This window comes from Microcebus murinus, chromosome 4, assembly GCF_040939455.1.
Source record: "Microcebus murinus isolate Inina chromosome 4, M.murinus_Inina_mat1.0, whole genome shotgun sequence".
NCBI lineage: Eukaryota > Metazoa > Chordata > Mammalia > Primates > Cheirogaleidae > Microcebus > Microcebus murinus.
This window is the reverse complement of record NC_134107.1, coordinates 11,247,140-11,268,023: the sequence shown is the minus strand read 5'-3', so window position 1 is coordinate 11,268,023 and position 20,884 is coordinate 11,247,140. Positions and strand designations below refer to the sequence as shown.

The 20,884-nt window shown below is 43.4% G+C and overlaps 1 protein-coding gene across 12 annotated transcripts in view; it reads right to left on the bottom strand.

Annotated features, from left to right (window-relative positions):
- Positions 1-20,884, bottom strand: part of MARK2 (microtubule affinity regulating kinase 2) — a 60,583-nt gene that overhangs the window by 32,783 nt on the left and 6,916 nt on the right. The window contains exon 2 of one of the 12 annotated variants that reach the window (XM_012777860.3): positions 1,001-1,089. The exons of the other annotated variants lie outside the window; for them this stretch is intronic. Within the exon in view, the coding sequence (XP_012633314.1) occupies positions 1,001-1,036 (36 nt within the window). The 5' untranslated portion in view covers positions 1,037-1,089. The remainder of the gene's footprint in view (positions 1-1,000; positions 1,090-20,884) is intronic. 12 annotated transcript variants of the gene reach the window in all.

The window sequence follows — 20,884 nt, the reverse complement described above, 5'->3', positions numbered from 1 at the left end:
AATCAATGTCAGAATTGGGAGGGAAAAAATATCCTCTTTAGGCTTAACTCTAGGGCAGAGGGGATTAGGCAGCAAGGAGTCTGGAGACCAAGACAGGGTTATCCTCTCTAACCAGTATATCAACCTGATAATGACAGTCACTAGCCACAAGACACAGGAAGGAAGAGGGGAAGGCCGACAGCACCTGAGCCCTTGGCTCCAGGCAGTCTACGCTGTGGAAGCTACATGGCTATGGTGCAGAAGCTGGCCCCTGGCTCCGTGATATTAGACTCTTGATCCCCTGCTCCCCTGCAAAACCATTTGTCACAGCCCCTAACAGTCCCTAAATAACCAATCCTCCCCATTCAGCAAGCTTGGCTGCCACTGGCTGGTCCACCTTAGGCACTCAAGCCTTAGCAACAAGAAGACGCTTCCATTTGGCTGGGGTGTTCCTGTGGCTGGCTGCAGAGGCTGGCAGAAGGCTGCGGTGGTGCCCCTTTTCTCTAGCCAGCCAAAGGGAGAATGTGAAACAACTTCCAGCAATATGTGCTCCCAGCCCCAACATCCCCTTTCTGGCAAAGGAGCAGCCGCCACTCTCTTAACCTTCCACCCACAGTCTTGTTGAGGCTAAGGAAGGTGTCCCATCCTAAGAAAACTGAAGGTAGTAAGTTAGAAACCAAAGAACTCAGCTTAGGAACGAAAGAACCTGGCTTTGGGGGGAAAAAAGGGATATTACACTGCAAGGGATTCTAAGAATAAACTCCCCAAACCACCCACCCAGCTCTTCTAAAGAGCAGGGGTGTTGAGAAGCACCTTCCATTTCCCGAGACATTAGAGAGCAGGGTGGCCTTGGGCAGATGTCTGGCTGGGCCACCACCTCCCCTAAGGAGTCCTGGTTTCCACTAACAGCAGAATTGAGTGCACACCTGCCACGGAGGGCCAGTCCAAGATGGTAATGTGCTCCAGAGTTCACACACTCACCCTTCCATGAATATTTCTGCTCCAGAGTTCACACACTCACCCTTCCATGAATATTCCTCCAGATCGCTGCTGTCATGCAGAGCTGGGAGGCGGGTTGAGTCCTGCTCTGAGCTGGTCACTCCAGTTTGCCTAGCAGCGTTGGGATGGGGGGAGGAGGAGGAGGAAGGGAGATTATGATTCTCTATTTTCAAGCCCCGCCCTTAAAACCAGGGAGGGAAGCAGCTGGGTTCCTGCTGCAGGAGCTCCAATCTCTGGGCACTACAGAGGCAAGCAGCTGCCTAAGGAGAACTCTGGGGAACGTGTACATCAAACAAGCTGGGGAAAGGAGGGGGAACCAACCAGGGTAGAAGTGGGTTGGTCTCCTGCCAAGAACTCTGAATGGTACTCCTATCACAACTAGAACATAACAGGAGGCGGGCAGGTATATGGTCTCTGAGAAAAGGCAGGAGGGAAAACAGCAAAAGCTGGACTAGCATGGGAGCAAAACTCACTCCCTAGCAGGAGGGACAGCCTATGTAGTCAGAAGTGAAATGCTGTCCCAGTACACCTTCCCCAAGTGACAGTCATAGTCTAACCCTAGGTCAATTTTCACATGCTTTGCTGGCTGTGCCCTGGACCCTACAACCCCATAAGTTAGGAACTACCACTCCAAGCACTTGTGCCATTGATTGCCAATGACAGCAGGGAAGGGGGACTCCCATTGGCTGTGTTGTGCAATCCAGTCTGTGGCCCAGGGCAGAGCAGAAGCCAAAGATGATGGGCCCTCCCACAGGGAAGAGAGCTCCTCCCTTTCCACAGCAGAGCCCATGGCTGCCACACAGAGGTGCTGTTTAGCGACAGCAATGTTTGTCAGGAGTGGCAGGATGGATGACCACTAGGTACTTCCTTTTCTTAGCAATTGCTACCCTCAGCCTCCACAGGCTGCCTCTGAAAAGCCTGCAGAACCTCTGGTGGCAACAGTGGTCTGAGTCACTCTCCTAAGAGAAAAGGGAAAGCGGTCCTGACTCCCGGCCTGAAGAAGCCCTACAGTGTCCTCAGCCAGCCCTGCTGTGAAACAAAAGTCAGAGTCCCCCAAAAGGACTAAAACCTCAGGCAGCCTACTCTCCACCCTCACCTACACACAGAAAGACCAGTCCCTCAGTCCCTCTTACTCTGCAACATGGCGGTGGGAGCACCACAGTCATCTCAGCAGGGCACCCAGCACTGAGAACAGGAAGTGATGGCTTCATACACAAAGCACGCCTTCAAAAAACAACTCACTCTCTACACACACACACACACACACACACACACACACACACACACACACATCGGTGTATAGGTGCTTATATATATATACATGTCAAATTGATATCCAGGCTAGACCCACATGGCTTCTGGATTTTTTCCTACAGCTGCATCATGAGCTGGCTGGCTCCCTTTCTCTGCCTGCAGTTCCAACCTCATCCTCTTCCCTTCCTGGAGTCTCCCTCTGTGCTCCAGCCACTTATCTTCAGTCCTCAAATGTAGAATGTTCTCTCAGACCTCCAGGTCTTTGCTACAGCCTCCCCACCACCTGCAATGATTTCCCTCCATCAACTGCTCCCATTCCTCTTCCTGGTGAGCCTCCCAGCTCAGATGTCACCTTCTCCAGGAAGTTTTCCCTGCTCTATCCATTTCACTTCACAGGAGCGCTCCAAGCATTCCCAGCTCAGGCCTTCTTGCACTAGGATTTCACTGCTTGCCAAATGGCCTGTCCCCTTCACAATTCTTGGTGGCTGTCTTGTTCACTATTTCTCAAGACTGAGAGAAGACTAACGGAAATTTCCAAGACTAAGTCATTTCTGGGTCCTCAGTGCCAGGCACAGTTCCTGGCACCTAATGGGATCTCTGGAAATGTCTTCCTAACTCATAATGGGGAGTCACAGGGTCAGGGTCTTCTTGGGTTTTTTTTTTTAAGTGATCACTCACCCAACAGCTCTTCGTACAACTCTGCTCCATGTGACCTCTTCAACCTGGGTCTGGGCTAGAATGCTGGTACCTACTGCTTCAAATTTGTTTCCTGGGGCCTCTGGCACCTTTAGAGACACAGTCTCTAGCAGGAGGGCAGAGCTCATCTCTGGTGTGTGGAGCTGGGGCCTGCTGCCCTTCCACTTGTCCTTTCCCAGGTTGCCCTCTGCCATGAGGGCTGCACACAGCCCCCACGCGGGCCTGGTAAGAGCAGGATTGCCTCTGAAGTGGAGGCAATGGGTGCAATGGTGCTAAGGGCCCCAAGAGAGATCTATTCTAGACCCAACTCTGCCCAGAAAAGTTATGTAACCTTGAGCAAGTCATTCACCCTGCTGGGACCTTTGTTTCCACACTTGTAAAATGAGAGGCCAGAGACAACTCCTGAGGGTCTGTCCTGTGTGGATGTGAGAACCCTCAGGGCCTCTGTGTTACAAGCCTTCCAGCCCTGTCCCCGAGACCGCAGCAGGAAGTAGGTATGGTCTGCATGTCCTGAAGACCACTTCCTGACCTTGGCTTATGTCAAGACAACCTGCCTAAAAGTTTGGCTCTATAAGTAACTTCATCTAACATGCCCTGGACACCAGGCTCACACATTGGAAAATCTCTTCTACCTAGGGCTGAAAAAATTAAAGGTAACCCAGGTGACAACTCCAGAAATTAAGGTACTAAACAGAAGCATACCTTAGAAATGTGACAGCCTTAAACCAGGGATGCCCTAGGGAAGGATCCTCTCCCTCCCTTGATTTCATTTACCCATAATTTACAAGATCCTCACCCCTCCCAGACTTTCCTCATACCATAAATGTGGCCACAAGGTGCAGGGAAAGACCATGGCACTATTTCCAGCAGGCCTCAGGCACTGCAGCCTTAGCTTGAGCAGCTCTGAGTAGGCACAGTCCCTGGTAGCATACCAGTGCCTAGCACCTGCCCCCACCTGCATCGTGACATCCATAGCAGCTCAGCTAGTCCAAGGGCTCCTGGGTGGGGAGCTGCCTGCCTGCTGGCCTGCCATGAGCAAGTAATCCTCGAGGAGAAATTGACTTGGCAAAGCTCAGCAAGCAGCAGTTTCAGTCTCACTGCCCAGAGTAGGGGGGCAGGTAAAAGCAGACCAGTCTAACAGGTCCTTATTTCCACCACCCTGCATAGCTGGTGCCTTCTTCACCAGTTCAGTTCAAAAAAGGAGATTTAAAAGTCGGATGGAGCTTTCACATTATGTGTCACAAAGACCAAGGAATCAAGAAGAACAGAAAAAATGGCCATCTTTCTCACTCTTGCCCTACCCACAGTGGTCCTGTAAAACATGGTCCCTAATCTCCTTACAGCTCGTGGGTCAATTCAGAAAAGCAACTGATCTTCTCTGAGGTGCTCAAAGAAAAATGTGGGTCCTTGCCATGGCCAGGAGCTGAGTTGGTGTGAAATCAGTTCTTCTTATGCCATGCTCCTAAGCTTTTCTCCCACTATAAATAACTCCAGCCTTCTGACACAGAACACATGATCTCTCCAACTCCGGACAAAATCCCCAACACTCAGTGTACCTCTGTTCACCCATCAAAAAAGAGGGAAGGATAAGGCCGATTTAACCAGAAGCAACAACAGGGCAGATGTGCTGAGCACAAGGGTCGACAATAAAACTTAGCAAACCCACGAGGGCTTGGCTTTCTGGCTCTGGTCCCTATTTGGGGTAGCCAGTGTCCTCAGCAGCACATTCTCTCCCTGTGGTTTCCTCTCTCAGTTCTTAACACAATCTAGCAATAGTGTAAACCTCTAGCTTCAGCTAGTGTAAACCTTCATCTTTTCAGTCTGAAAAAGTAGTTCTTTTTTGAGTCATTATTGCACCTAATTAAGATGCCGATTAAGACTTGTGACTTAGCCCAGCATGGTGGCTCACGCCTGTAATCTTACCACTCTGGGAGGATTAGGCAGGCGGATTGCTCGAGGTCAGGAGTTCGAAACCAGCCTGAGCAAGACCCCACTCTACTAAAAATAGAAAGAAATCTATTGGCCAACTAAAAATGTATATACAAAAAATTAACTGGAGGCCGGGCGCTGTGGCTCACGCCTGTAATCCTAGCTCTTGGGAGGCCGAGGCGGGCGGATTGCTCAAGGTCAGGAGTTCAAAACCAGCCTGAGCAAGAGCGAGACCCCGTCTCTACTATAAACAGAAAGAAATTAATTGGCCAACTGATATATATATATATATATATATATATATATATATATATAAAAAATTAGCCGGGCATAGTGGCGCATGCCTGTAGTCCCAGCTACTCGGGAGGCTGAGGCAGAAGGATCACTCAAGCCCAGGAGTTTGAGGTTGCTGTGAGCTAGGCTGACGCCACGGCACTCACTCTAGCCTGGACAACAAAGTGAGACTCTGTCTCAAAAAAAAAAAAAAAAAAAAAATTAACTGGGCATGGTGGCGCATGCCTGTAGTCCCAGCTACTCAGGAGGCTGAGGCAGGAGGATCGCTTGAGCCCAGGAGATTGAGGTTGCTGTGAGCTAGGCTGATGCCACGGCACTCACTCTAGCCTGGGCAACAAAGTGAGATTCTGTCTCAAAAAAAAAAAAAAAAAAGAGAGAGAGAGAGACTTGTGACTTATATGGCCAAAGAACTACACAGACAGATGTCCAATTTACAAATCAATATGGACACACTTCCCTAAGGTAGCTGTAATGGAGAATACCCATGTTATAATTTTTACTTTTTTTTTTTATACAAATAATTCATCGAGAGCTGACCATGTGCAAAGCACTCTAATAGGAAGGGATACAAAACAGGATAAAATACAGTCCAGCCTTCAAAGGAGGTGACAATCTAGTAAGAGAGATACAAATTGCACAATCCAGTGTGGAGCCAAATCCAGGAACTGAAGTTAAGGTCAGCCTGTTCCCCCCAATTTACTAGTGGCTTTTGTTACTTTTCAGAGATCCCAGGTGTCACTTCTAGCTAGAACCATGAATTACAGCTGCCAAGATCTATCTAAACCCTGAGGTGTCCATGAATGGGGATACCTGCCCACAGAAGTGACCACAGTTAGTGTCATGCAGTGCTGGGATAAGAGGAGCCAACTCAGGGACACTCACTGAAGTCAATCATTCAGCCTTTCTCACCTTTTTATCCCCCACTAGAGACTAGGGACAGGCCTAATATACAAGCAAAGATAATATGAGAAGAGCTTAAAAAACACAGTCAAAAATGTTGTTCAGGACTCTCAGTAATGAAAATGAAGGTGGGAAAAGCTCCTTGCAATAGGAAAAGACGGTTATGTTGGGGAAGATTTGGAAGAGATTCCTGAAGTTCTGCATCCAGAACCCTCATATCCTAATGCTGACTATGACTAGGAAGGCACGTTTACATTAATATATTTTTCCTTTATTTCCCAGTTGTTGGTTGCCGGATTGGTCTCCTTAATTCCCATTCAACTGGTGCTGTATCTCAGTTCACATGAATACCAGTTTTTCAACTGCGTACCCTTATACATCGGGCTCCCAGAGGCTTCAGAACTCTTCAAGAAGATAGTAAGGAAGAATGAATACTCATTCCTGATAGTGCTTGGCAAGAAATAAAATTCCCTAAACAAACAGAAGATTATATGGCATCTGAAAAAAGATAAGTCAGTTAACTCGAGGCCTGGGGATAAAGATTAAGGCTCCAGTCTTTTATTGGGGGAAAGACACAATTCTGAAGGTGGTTCTCCTATCTTAAAAAATGGGGAAACCAGCCGGGTGTGGTGGCTCACGCCTGTAATTCTAGCACTCTGGGAGGCTGAGGCAGGCGGATTGCTCGAAGTTAGGAGTTCGAAACCAGCCTGAGCGAGACCGTGTCTCTACTAAAAACAGAAAGAAATTAATTGACCAACTAAAATATATATATACAAAAAGTTAGCCGGGCATGGTGGCGCATGCCTGTAGTCCCAGCTGCTCGGGATGCTGAGGCAGCAGGATCGCTGAGCCCAGGAGTTTGAGGTTGCTGTGAGCTAGGCTGATGCCACGGCACTCACTCTAGACTGGGCAACAAAGTGAGACTCCGTCTCAAAAAAAAAAAAAAATGGGAAAACCTGGTGAGAGTCTTGGTACAAATCACCTCAAAAGAAAATTCTTCCTCAAATTAAAAAAAAAAAAAAATAGATGAGAGGGAATGGGAACTGGGTAAAATCTTTTCCTGCACAGTACATGCGGATTAGCTACACGAGACTCTTCTGGAATGATTTACCATGAAGAATTTTATAGTGTAAGCATTTTGAATGTGAAACTGGGAATTCAGCACCTAAACATTTATTATTGAGAAAAGCCCTCACACCACAATCATAATGAAGGTTTAACATCAGTGTATGACATTTTGTCATTAAGAGATAGGTCTTAACAGTCTGGATTTGGCAGCCTGCCCTATCGGCTGTTTCACAAGCAGTTTCTGTGGTTTCAAGAAAGGCAGGGTGTTTGCTTTTAAACACTGTCTTAAAAATATATTTCAGAATAGAGTCCATTCCAAGACAGAAGGAGGGAATGAAAACCAAACCAAATAAAGGAATCTGGTGCTACCAAACAGAAAGAGAGGCAGCAGGGTAGGAAGAGACATTATTCACCACCTGCACCAAAACAGCAAGACAAGCCAACTTAGTACCTCTTACTACCAAGTTAGAAAACTAGAACATGGAAGTGGCACTAAAGACCTGAGATTAATAAAGGAAAATCCCTATACAGATCTTCATCTCTCCAAAACCAACTTACTTGGCCCAAATCTGTTTGTTTATTTGAAAAAACAAACCAAACCAAACCACCTCAACGTTCCACCTCAATGCAAAGGAGTGTCATCTAATCAATTAGCAACCACACCTCTGACAGCATGATGCCTGTAATTAAGGTAGAGAGTTCTCTCCCTGGGAATACAAGTACAGAAGGGCAGAGCCCCTATGGACCTAACCCATTATGACAGCCTTTTCATTAGCAAGGAAAACACTGCCATGCACTCTCCAAGGAAGCTGTGGCCCGCATCACTAAAGAACACCTGTGTGTGAACAGCAGCTGCCTCTCTTGATAAAAATATGTTGGAGATGAGGTGCAGAGAGGGAGAGAACCTAGACTCATAAGAAAGCCAACAAGCTGTGCTTCTCAAAATAATTTATATGAACCTTGGGTTTGAAAGTAATTTAGAAATGGCACATAACTGTTATTATGAAGAAGTGAATCAGCTCTGAATGCAAATACAAACAACCTATAGTAAAACTCCCTCTTATTCTTTGTTAGGGCAACCAAGAGGGGCACAGTGGCTAAGTGATGACTGAATCAAGGGCAGTAGCTCACCCCTTTACCCTCACCCCATGCTGGCATCTTAAAATAAAAGGCACCATTGCCAAGGTTAGACAAGCAAATAAATCAAACCATATACTCAAGTTTAATTTCATAGAGGGCAGACAACTACCACTCCAAAAAAGAAACAACTGCAGATGTGTAGGACATCTACATGTCTGGTCCCCATGGCTAGCCACACGCATATACGGGGACCAGCTTCAGGAGAGATGTGAACCAAAGGACAGACCAAGCAAATGCAAACAGGAAGTAGTGGCACATTATACAAGCAATGGGATAAAGAGACACACAGCAGCATGGCCAGAGTTCAGCTCCCTGGATTGAACGGGCAAGTCCCAAATGCACACAGAGGCCTGGCACTACCAGCTACGGTGCTCAGCGCTCTTGGCAGTCAAGGCTAAGAGCAAGTAGCTCTGTGGGGCTGCATATGGAAGCAACACAGAGGGTTTTACAGAGAGAACTTGATTTTATTTCATGAGGACAAAGTATACACAGTTAAGATCCCCACAAAAGATTATTTTCCTTCCTTTCTACCTATACCCTAAAAGAAAAAAATGGGGCCTCTTTTTCTTTTTTGGGGGTGGAGTTGCTTACAAAGAGTTTTTTAGTTTTGTTTTGTTTTTTCTTTCCTTCTATTTTATTTTTATTTTTTTACTAATCTGAACTGGACAGAGGGCTTCGGTTTTTCTTTTTCTTTTTTTTTTTTTTTTTTTTTTGAGACAGAGTCTCACTTTGGTGCCCAGGCTAGAGTGAGTGCCATGGCGTCAGCCTAGCTCACAGCAACCTCAAACTCCTGGGCTCAAGCAATCCTTCTGCCTCAGCCTCCCGAGTAGCTAGGACTACAGTCATACGCCACCATGCCTGGCTAATTTTTTCTATATATATTAGTTGGCCAATTAATTTCTTTCTATTTTATAGTAGAGACGGGAGTCTCGCTCTTGCTCAGATTGGTTTTGAACTCGTGAACTCAAACGATCCTCCTGCCTCGGCCTCCTTGAGAGCTAGGATTACAGGCCTGAGCCACCGCGCCCAGCCAGGGCTTCGGTTTTTCTAAAGGGGTTCTTGAAATTCCAGAAGATGGGAAAAGATATAAATAAGAAGCCAGAATTAAGGAGTTTATTTTCGTTTTGAGACAGAGTTTTGCTATCACCCCAGCTAGAGTGCAGTGGCATGATCATAGCTCACTGCAACCTCAAACACCAGGACTCAAGCAATCCTCCTGCCTCAGCCTCCTGAGTACCTGGGACTACAAACACACACCACCACATCTAGCTGAGACGGTGTCTTGCTCTTGCTGAGCTCTTGCTCAGACTGGTCTCAAACTCCTGAACTCAGCCTCATAGAGCGCTAGGATTACAAGCGTGAGGCACCCTGCCTGGCTGAAATAAGGCTTTAAAAAGTTTCCCGTAAATTTTATATGGAGCACACAATAGCAGGGTGGTATGTCCAAAGAGCTGTACCCATTGAATCCACACCACTTCTGCCATGTTTACAAGAGGCCATAGAGCTGTGGTCCCCAACCCCTAGGCCTCCCACTACTGGTTCTCGGCCTGTTAGAAACCAGGCAGAGAACAACCACCTGAGCCCCACCCCCCCACCTGTCCATGGAAAGGTTGTCTTCCATGAAACCCATTCTTGGTGCCAAAAAGGCTGGAGACTGCTGCCATAGAGGATAGAAAGAAACAACTGGGGACACAGAGAAGGCCGTATACGACTCTAAATCCAATCTGGGAGACATTTTTTTGCCCCACATTGACTGGGAGCTAATCTTAAGGGAACTCTCTTCTACTGCCTGGACATAGCTGGAACCAGGGCTGAAGGACTCCACAGCCAAGAAAAGATAGTTCTGACAATGACACACTCCAGGTCACCTGGGTTTGTAGTCTTAAATAAGTTATTCAACATTGCTGTGCCTCTGTTTCCTCACCTGTAAAAAAATAAGACCTACCATCTCATAGAGTAACTGAGTTAATGAATGTAAAACAGCTAAATAAGTGCCTGGGACAAGAGTATGCGCTCAGTAAATGCTGTCGATTACGTCTATGGCTAAAGCTACACAGCCTCAGAGGCAAGCCCTGTGATGTGAGGGGAATGGATGGGGGCACTGTCTACCTTTCGAGTCCGTCCTCAGTCCACTCTCTTTAAGACTGAGTTTCTCAAAGACTCAGAGCGATGCACTTAGAGGGCCATCCAGGAGGTGCTGCTACTGAGTTGTTGCCTCAGCTGTAAGAATGAACAAACCTTTGAAAGCAAAATTCTTTATCTTCCATACAGATCAGTGGCCAAAGAAGAGAAAATAGCACATCAAATTCAATTCTGGGCCGGGCGCTGTGGCTCACGCCTGTAATCCTAGCTCTTGGGAGGCCGAGGCGGGCGGATTGCTCAAGGTCAGGAGTTCAAAACCAGCCTGAGCAAGAGCGAGACCCCGTCTCTACTATAAATAGAAAGAAATTAATTGGCCAACTGATATATATATAAAAAATTAGCCGGGCATGGTGGTGCATGCCTGTAGTCCCAGCTACTCGGGAGGCTGAGGCAGAAGGATCACTCAAGCCCAGGAGTTTGAGGTTGCTGTGAGCTAGACGCCACGGCACTCACTCTAGCCTGGACAACAAAGCGAGACTCTGTCTCAAAAAAAAAAAAAAAAAATTCAATTCTGGAATTGAAAAGAAAGCCACACATAAATCTGAAAAGAAATATGTTTTGCGTTAAAAAGCAGAGGATTATGGGACTTGTTGAGTGATGGCAAGTACAGCTATAACCCTGTAAGTGTGCATGTAGACTCAAATTGATACACGTTAAGCACCTGATTAGTTTTGTTAAAAAAAATAATTCCACTGAGATGTGATTCTAAGCAAATGACATGAATTTTAAGAGGTTTGCTTAAAACTGGTCAAATCAACTGCTAGGGGATGTCCAAGGTCTACTATTTGTGGTACTAAGAGAGGCTTTTAAACAGTTAAAGGTGCTACGGATATTGGAGGATGAGTGTATGCAAAAGAACAAGGTTGAGAATTATAGGGTAATTTAGAAACTATGTATCTACTACAATTTTGCCTGTCTCTTAAAGATTCATCAAGGGAAGACACCCTGTTAAACGACCAGATATGCCTACCTCTTACAGGAAAAAATAAAGTGTACCTACATAAGACTGGGAGTTGGCAGGCATGTTTCACTAAGAAACAAGGGCTAAAAAGACTAAAAGGACACAAGAAAAAGAAACAAAGTATGTCAGCTCTGCAGCCACCCAGGGAACAGAGTGGAGTGTTTCGGCCTTAATAACTGCAGCCTACCAGCCTTCAGCTATTGTAGGCACACCAAGGTTCTTCAAGGATAGAAGCTTGTGCAAACTTTGCAATTTTCAAATTTGGAATTGACCAATAGCCAACATATAGGCTTAAAAAAATACCTACTGTCATAATAAAATCCAAGTAAGCCAAATGATCTTTTTAATGGAATAAAAAAAAAGAAAAAAGAAAAGAACAATGCTACGTATTCAAAGGGGGAAACATGCCAACTTTGGTCAAAGTCCCTTGGGTCACTGAGAACCATCTTCCTCAGCCACGCCGACTGCAAACCAAAGCAGCAAGTGCCTTCCTGAAGCCTAGCCAGGACTCTGGGAATTGCAAAACAGAAACTCACTATGAGGTCATAGAAAGTAACCAACCAATCAAGGACAGAGATGATCAACTCTATATTTGTCTACAAAAGTGGTTCTCATACTTGGTCTGGAAGCTCTCATTGATGATGACAAATAACTTTATTCATATGGGCTATAGTTGCTGATATACTGTAGTTTAGTTTTTCTGTATTAAAACTAAATCTGAGAAAATGTTAAAATATTAACTCATAAAATATTACTAAACCCATTACTTTTTTAAATAAAAAATAACTATATTTTCCAACAATCAACTATATATTCATATCACATAGTAAAATCCATGTAGACTAACCAACCTTTAAAATGTAATTAAACCTGCAACATATATGAACCTTAAAAACAAGCTATGTGAAATGAGCCAGACACAGAAGGATAAATATTGTACAATTCCACTTATATGAGATATTTAGAATAGGCAAATTCATAGATACAAAGAGAAGAATTAGAGATTACCAGGGGTTAGGGGGAGAAGAGAATGGGAAGTTACTGTTTAATTGGTACAGTTTCTACTGGGATGATGAAAAAGTTCTGGAAAAGCACATTAGTGGAAAAACTGATGAAATCTGAATAAGTTCTGTACTTTGGTTAATAATATACCAAGATTAGTTCTTAGTTTTGATACATGTTCTATGGTTATATAAAACTTTAACAAAAGGGGAAGCTGGATAAATAATGTACAGGAACTTTTTAGAATATTTTTTACAACTCTTATAAGTTTAATATTATCTCAAAATTAAAAAAAAAATTAACCATTAAGCCAGGACTAAATACAGACTGACAATTGCAAAATGAAAGTTTCTCTTATCAAGTTATCAAGAAATCAACCAACTAGGCCGGGCATGGTGGCTCATGCCTGTAACCCTAGCACTCTGGGAGGCTGAGGCCGGAGGAGCGCTCAAGGTCAGGAGTTCAAAACCAGCCTGAACAAGAGAGAGACCCCGTATCTACTAAAAATAGAAAGAAATTAATTGGCCAACTAAAAATATATAGAAAAAATTAGCCAGGCATGGTGGTTCGTGCCTGTAGTCCCAGCTACTCGGGAGGCTGAGGCAGGAGGATTGCCTGAACCCAGGAGTTTGAGGTTGCTGCGAGCTAGGCTGACGCCACAGCACTCTGGCCAGGGCAACAGAGTGAGACTCTGTCTCAAATAAAAAAAAAAAAAAAAGGAGAAAAAAGAAGGATTTAAGAGATAAAGAAAAAAGAGAGAAAAAGATTTATAAATGAACTTTAAAACAATTTTTTAAAATTTTTTTTTTAAAAAACAACAAAATCAGGCCGAGCACGGTGGCTCATGCCTGTAATCCTAGCACTCTGGGAGGCCGAGGCGGGCGGATTGCTCGAGGTCAGGAGTTCGAAACCAGCCTGAGCAAGAGCAAGACCCCGTCTCTACTATAAATAGAAAGAAATTAATTGGCCAACTAATATATATAGAAAAAACTAGCCGGGCATGGTGGTGCATGCCTGTAGTCCCAGCTACTCAGGAGGCTGAAGCAGCAGGATTGCTTGAGCCCAGGAGTTTGAGGTTGCTGTGAGCTAGGCTGATGCCACCGCACTCACTCTAGCCTGGGCAACAAAGCAAGACTCTGTCTTAAAAAAACAAATTCCACAGGGCCAATGCCATGTGTATCATAAGAAAGAAATCATCTAACTTTGGTCAAAATCCTTCATCTCACAGAGAACGAATTTCCAGAGCCAGAAAGACTGCAAACCAAAGAATTGAGTGCCTCTTGAGGCCTGGGCAGAGATTATTTAGGGGCTGGGAACTGCAAAACAAGGGCTGCTTATGAAGTCACAGCAAGTAACCAAACAATCAAGACTAGAGACAATCAACCCAGTTTTGTCTACAATAGTAGTTTTATCACCTTTGGTCTCAATAACCTTTTAGTGTTGTTGTTGAGACAGAGTCTCTGTAGCCTGGTCTAGAGTGCTGTGGAGTCAGCCTAGTTCACGGCAACCTCAAACAGGCACGCACCATCAAGCCCAGCTAATTTTTCTATTTTTGGTAGAAACAGGGTCTTGCTCTTGCTCAGGCTGGTCTTGAACTCCTGACCTCAAGGAATCCTCCTGCCTCAGCCTACCAGAGTACTAGCATTACAAGCCTGAGCCACCGAGCCTGGCCTCAAGAACTGTTTACATGCTTAAAAATTATTGAGGACTGCAAAGATCTTTTGTTTAAGTGGGTTACAGCTATCCATACCTCCCTTATTAAAAATCAAAACTTCCCTGGTGCCGAAAATGTTGAAAAAAAAAAAATCAAAACTGATAATTTTTAAAATATTAATTCATTCAAAATAACAATAAATCCATGACATGTTTATATAAATGACCTATTTTTTAATGAAAAACAGTATTTTCCAAAACAAAATAAAATTTCAAGACAAGAGTTGTATTATTTAATGTTCTTGTACATCTATTTAATGTCTGGCTTAATGGAAGATAGCTGACTTCTCATCTGCTTCTATGTTCAATGTGTTCTGATATGTTATTTTGGTTGAAGTATATGAAGGAAATCTCACTTTACACAGACATATAGTTGGAAAATGGAGTTCAATAGCCTTTCAGATACTGAGGATCTTCTTCTTTGATACTAGATCTAAACTCAACAAGTGGTAGTTTTTAAAGGAAAGCTGCAATATGGATTCTGAAATTTTGTCAATGAACCTTTTGTATACTTTTACATTAAAATCCATTGGGCATCTTGACTTTTTTTTTTTTTTTTTCCAAACAAGTCAGTTGTCTGACGGGCATCTTGACTTTGAATGGCTCTTTTACCCAGTGGCAATCTGGAAAATACATCTTCACTGAATTATGCAGAATTTCCAAATACCAACATTTTGCCCAATATTAAAAATTCACATCTTTGCTTTAAAACACTACTTCATTGGAAAAAGAATTCACATTCATGGCCAGGTGCGGTGGCTCATGCCTGTAATCCTAGCACTCTGGGAGGCCAAAGTGGGCGGATTGCTCGAGGTCAGGAGTTCGAAACCAGCCTGAGCAAGAGCGAGACCCTGTCTCTACTGTAAATAGAAAGAAATTAATTGGCCAACTAATATATATAGAAAAAAAAATTAGTCGGGCATGGTGGCACATGCCTATGGTCCCAGCTACTAGGGAGGCTGAGGCAGAAGGATTGCTTGAGCCCAGGAGTTTGAGGTTGCTGTGAGCTAGGCTGACGGCATGGCACTCTAGCCTGGGCAACAAAGCGAAACTCTGTCTCAAAAAAAAAAAAAAAAAAAAAATTCACATTCATTAATTTTACCACCAAGCTTACTGGAAAAGTCTTTAACACATACAAGTTTTCCAAAATTCTAACTTTTGCTTGAAAACTTGGATTTTATCATCTGTGACAGGCACACTTTGTTCATATTCAAGAAAATGACCACTAAATACTCAAGCATGAACAACTATAGTTTGTCCATCAGTTGTTCTTTCAAACAAAAATGGTGACCCCTGCAACTGGTAGCTCCATCACACACGTGCTTTCCTTAAGACCACCATCACACTATTGGCACACAGCAGCAATGCTTCATGGATACTTTGCATTTCATCACTTGGAATAGTAAAGAGACCTTTACTAGAGGGTTGAGAATTAATAAAAATTAATAATTTTTAGTCTTACATCCAGCACATTCTTAAGTGAAAATGGCTTTTTTTTTTCCTTTTTACAACCCCCCCCAACTTTTTTTTTTGCCCCCAAAGAAAACCTCAACAACGACCACTGGTAGAATCTGGTGTCACTACCTTTGTCCATGTTATGGTGCCAGCAGTTTTCTCTGCCATTGCTTCTGCACGCACCCACAGCGCAAATGGAAATGAAGTTGTTCCAGGATAAACCATGAGATTCAAAAAGTTATTCAACCCTTTGAATATTTATCATCACTTGTGTCTGTTGCTGAGCATCCACATAAAAGAAATTATTCTTTGGGCCAGGTGTGGTGGCTCACACCTGTAATCCTAGCGCTCTGGGAGGCCGAGGCAGGAGGATCATTTGAGCTCAAGAGTTTGGGACCAGCCTGAGCAAGAGTGAGACCCTGTCTCTACTAAAAATAGAAAGAAATTAATTGGCCAACTAAAAATATATAGAAAAAATTGGCCGGGCACAGTGGCACGTGCCTGTAGTCCCAGTTTCTCGGGAGGCTGAGGCAGGAGGATTGCTTGAGCCCAGGAGTTTGAGGTTGCTGTGAGCTAGGCTGATGCCACAGCACTTTAGCCCAGGTAACAGAGTGAGACTCTGTCTCAAAAAAAAAAAAAAAAAAAAAACCAGAAATTATTCTTTGAAGAGAGTTGGTGCTGATACAGCAAGCAGAGCCACATCTATAGATCTGCTCATTTGTAAGGTGAAAGTAAAATTCTGTAAACAAGATATCAACTTGGTCTTCATGTATGCAGCTAAATATTTAATTCAGTGAGTCCCGGTAACATTTGAAGTGGCATTGCCCTGACTTTTCATCCAGTGGGCATTCAGGAATGTCAGCTGTTCAACACTTTAGTGTCTCTTGGCTATTGTGTGGGCTTCTCCAGCCAAAGCAATGTGGTAACTTACCCTGTACAAAGCTTCAATAAATTTTTTAGTTCTAGTTTGATAAAGCTGGAACAAATTTTGGCTTTTAAAGAGCTCATAGTACATACACTTAAAATATTCAATTCCTTTTGCTTTAAACTCTGAATGACTGGATCTTGAAAGAATGCCACAACTTAAGAGGTACCATAATACTATATGAAAATGCTCTGTTGCATAAGACACAATAATGTACATTATGAACACCTATAAAGCTGAAAAGATAGCTTTCATTATAATTTTGTTTATTTTCTTTTTTTCAATGTTTATTTGCATTTATGCCCACTTTCTTTGGCATAGAGTGCACTTGTTGATGTATCCTATTCACTATCTTTAAACATAGAAATTGCAGTTATGAGTGAAAAAGCAAGTCTTCTAATAATCTCCCTTTTTTAAGCCAATAATCTATCCTTAAATATAAGAGAAATATAATAAATTTTTTTCTATTTTAGAGTAAAATAAAATTAAGTGCTAAAATAAGTTGTAAATAACATTTTAAAAATTAGAATTTTTCCCAAAAGTTTTTTACAAGTATATTTTACAAGTTGTACTTACTTCTTGCTATGTTTCCTCAAAGGTACCAGGAAAATGCTGATATTTCAAAATAATGACTTATTGGGCAATAATGAGGTTAACAGAAAAATTATAGCAGTTATAACCAAAGATAGCTAGTAAGAGCACAGTAGCAGTACTGGGAACAGACTGAGCTCATCATTGAAAACTTCTATATTTTTACCTTAAAGTACTACCTTAATAATTCTAGGGGCCGGGCACAGTGGCTCACGCCTGTAATCCTAGCACTCTGGGAGGCAGAGGCTGGAGGATCACTCAAGGTCAGGAGTTGGAGACCAGCCTGAGGAAGAGCGAGACCCCATCTCTACTAAAAATAGAAAGAAATTAATTGGCCAACTAAAAATATATAGAAAAAAATTAGCCGGGCATGGTGGCGCATGACTGTAGTCCCAGCTTCTCGGGAGGCTGAGGCAGAAGGATTGCTTGAGCCCAGGAGTTTGAGGTTGCTGTGAGCTAGGCTGATGCCACGGCACTCTAGCCCAGGCAACAGAGTGAGACTCTGTCTCAAAAAAAAAAATTATAGGAAAAACAATAATACAGAATTACACATTTCATTAGCCAGAAAGTGATGATGTCACCACACATCATTTAGCCTTTGGAAATGCAACTGTGTATACATACTGGTGAAGGAATGAGAGTGAAACAGGTAAACACTGTGTTAATGTCACAAGGAAAATAATTGTGACTTTATGCATCACCTCAAAGAGTCTGCACAACCCACTGGGTCCCCAGACCACATTTAGAACCAAATTCAATACCGCACTGTCCAAAATTAACAAGTGCCTCCCCAGATCTCTCCCAAGACAGGGTCTAGACTTACACAGCCTTCCTCATAAGTCAGAGAAACAGCCCAGAACTAGCTTAGAGTCTGTCACCACAGAAACCAGGATGCAGTCCCTAATAAGCTGTCAGGTATCCAAGCCTGGCTTTACTGAGGAAGGTGGCTCCAGAGACATCAAAATAATTTGTTTTCTAATCCTTAACTTTACAGAAATCAGAGGAATGGGAGAAAGAAACTACTGGGTGGTCTGGGATTCTATACATGAAGGTCTCAGACTATGAAAATTTCTCTCCAGAGCCATGCCACAAAAGAGACACAGAAACAGGAAAGGGAGAGTGGAACAAGTAGATGAAAACCCGAGACAAACGGGAACATGGACATGATAGTGAAGGGAGTGCAAAGAAAAAAAGGAAGTGAGACAAGGCAGCAGAGGGGTCAAAAGAAAGAGGAAAATGGGGTGAAAGAAATAGTTCCGGATGAGTTCTGAGGAGACACTGTTACCGCCCCCCAGCTACAGTTGCAACATGAAGCAATTTACTTGCTCTGACAAGGTGTTCAGGCTCCAGAAACTGCAAGGAAGACAAACAAGGAACCAACAGAGTTCAACATCTGAGCCCAAGATTCAAAGTCCACAAATTCACAGGCACAGCTCAGAAATGGCTGCATCCCTTCAGGTCTCTGCTAGAGAAAAAGGAACCTACAATCATGCTGCTAAAATCCCACATGGTCTTTAAGAGCAAAAGGGCGCTTTCTCCTGGGACCACAGGGTCAACACTGCACTTTTTAAAGAAAGAAACATGATGAAAGAAATCCCTGCACTTGGTGGGACTCCGTAACAGAAGAACCCTACTGCTTTCCCTCTATACCGAGACCCCAACTCTCAAAAACCCCAAGCTCTAGTGACTCTGGATTTGGCCTTCCAGCCAGTGATGAGGATGCACATCCAGCACCACCACCATTTACAACAGAGAAATATACGCAGGCAGTCCATGGTTTTTTTTTTTTTTTTTTGGTATTTTTTCCCCCTCTAATCAATAAAACCAACTAATATTGATGCCTTATAAAGAAATCAACTTTTTTTTTTTTTTTTTTTTTTTTGAGACAGAGTCTCGCCTTGTTGTCCAGGCTAGAGTGAGTGCCATGGCGTCAGCCTAGCTCACAGCAACCTCAAACTCCTGGGCTCGAGCGATCCTTCTGCTTCAGCCTCCCGAGTAGCTGGGACTACAGGCATGCGCCACCATGCCCGGCTAATTTTTTGTATATATATATCAGTTGGCCAATTAATTTCTTTCCATTTATAGTAGAGACGGGGTCTCGCTCTTGCTCAGGCTGGTTCTGAACTCCTGACCTTGAGCAATCCGCCCGCCTCGGCCTCCCAGAGAGCTAGGATTACAGGCGTGAGCCGCCGCGCCCGGCCAAGAAATCAACTTTTTAAAAAATTGTCAAAAGTACATGAACCTCTTCAACAATATTCTATTTTCTCTCAGTTGATTCGTGAAAGAGCAAACTAATAAAAATAAACAAAAATTTTAAAAAGATATGTTAGAAAAAACAAGTATGGAACCCAATAGCTAGAAGAGGCAGGGAGAACAAGATTCTTTCAACTGATTCCATAGAAATTCCAACATGCATCCCTCATACTGACCTAGAGCTGTGTGGTGCTCAGAGAAAATTCACTAAGTTGTTCAACTGGAACAATAATGACAATGAATATTCTGCTGTGTCAGGTGCTAGTCTAAGAACTTTATATTCTTAATTTAATTCTCGATTCTTTATATTAACTCTTTTAACACTTACTACAACTATACCTGTAAAACAGGTACTACTTTTACCCCCACTGTACAGATGAGCAAACAGGAACAGAGGGATTGAGGAAGCTAGGACCATAGTAGAGGCTGACCCAGGAGTCTAATCTAGCGAATCAGGCTGCAAAACCTGCTCTTACCACATAAAATGCTTGAGTTGTATTTACCTCAAGCTAGTTTTGAGCCTGGGGCCTCATACTGCATATATAACTCACATGTCTCTTTATCTTTCATTTTTCTATTTACACTTACATTTAAATTACACTTAAGCCTGACAAGTCAAGAAACAGTTTACCCTTATAAACTATTTTTCAAGTTTTCACATTACTTTTTACATTACTAATTTTCAAGTTTTTATATTATGTCTTTATTGAAAAAAACACAGAAAAAAATAACAAATTTTTCATTAAATTAGAAACTTTTGTTTTTGAAGTTTTTATTCTATTATCATAATAAAACACTATGGCCACAAAAGGAAAAAAAATATTTTTCTAGTGTGGCAGTCAACCATAGAACTACTTATTGGAAGTCAAAAAATGCTGGACTCTCCTCTCGCCTCTGCCAAAAGCCAACTCAATCAGTATGCTATGCTAGACCAAGGTGGCCTAAGGGCCCCATTTCCTGTGACTGGAGACCCAGTAATTCAAACTCCCATGGTCAAAAAGACAAAGCAACAAGCCACAAGTGCCTCCACCACTATGCAAAGACAGCTGAATGACAGCCATCTGTGGAGGGGAGGAGGGAAGTGATGGGGTAAACTAAGGACTAAAGGAGGTGGAGGGAAAAGGGAACCACCCTACATATGGGATATCAGTAACCAAAACAATCCCCAGAGCAAAATGGTGCTCAGGAGAAGCAATGAGTAGGGCACTGTAGCAGCAACAGGTGCAGCCAGCACCCAAGGGCAAGGACACAGGCTGGAGCTCTGTCTGCAGTAGTTTCACTCACTACTTACCAAACTTTCATATTTGGGAATTTTCTGCTTAGTGGGGAGACTGGAAAACAATCCTGCTCCATTAGCCACACTGATGGTCACATGAGTCTCAGAATCTGGCTGGGTCTTACTCCCTGAGAAAAACTCCCCATTGCTGTTTGTGGAAGTGCCAGCACATGTGGTGCCTGATAGCTCCTACCTTTCCCACAGGTTGTTTCCCATGCCTCATGTACCTGTAAGCTGCCAAAGATCAAAAACTATTCTTTCTCTCTTTTCTTTCCCAGCAGGCCTGGACAGACAGTTCTACTGCACA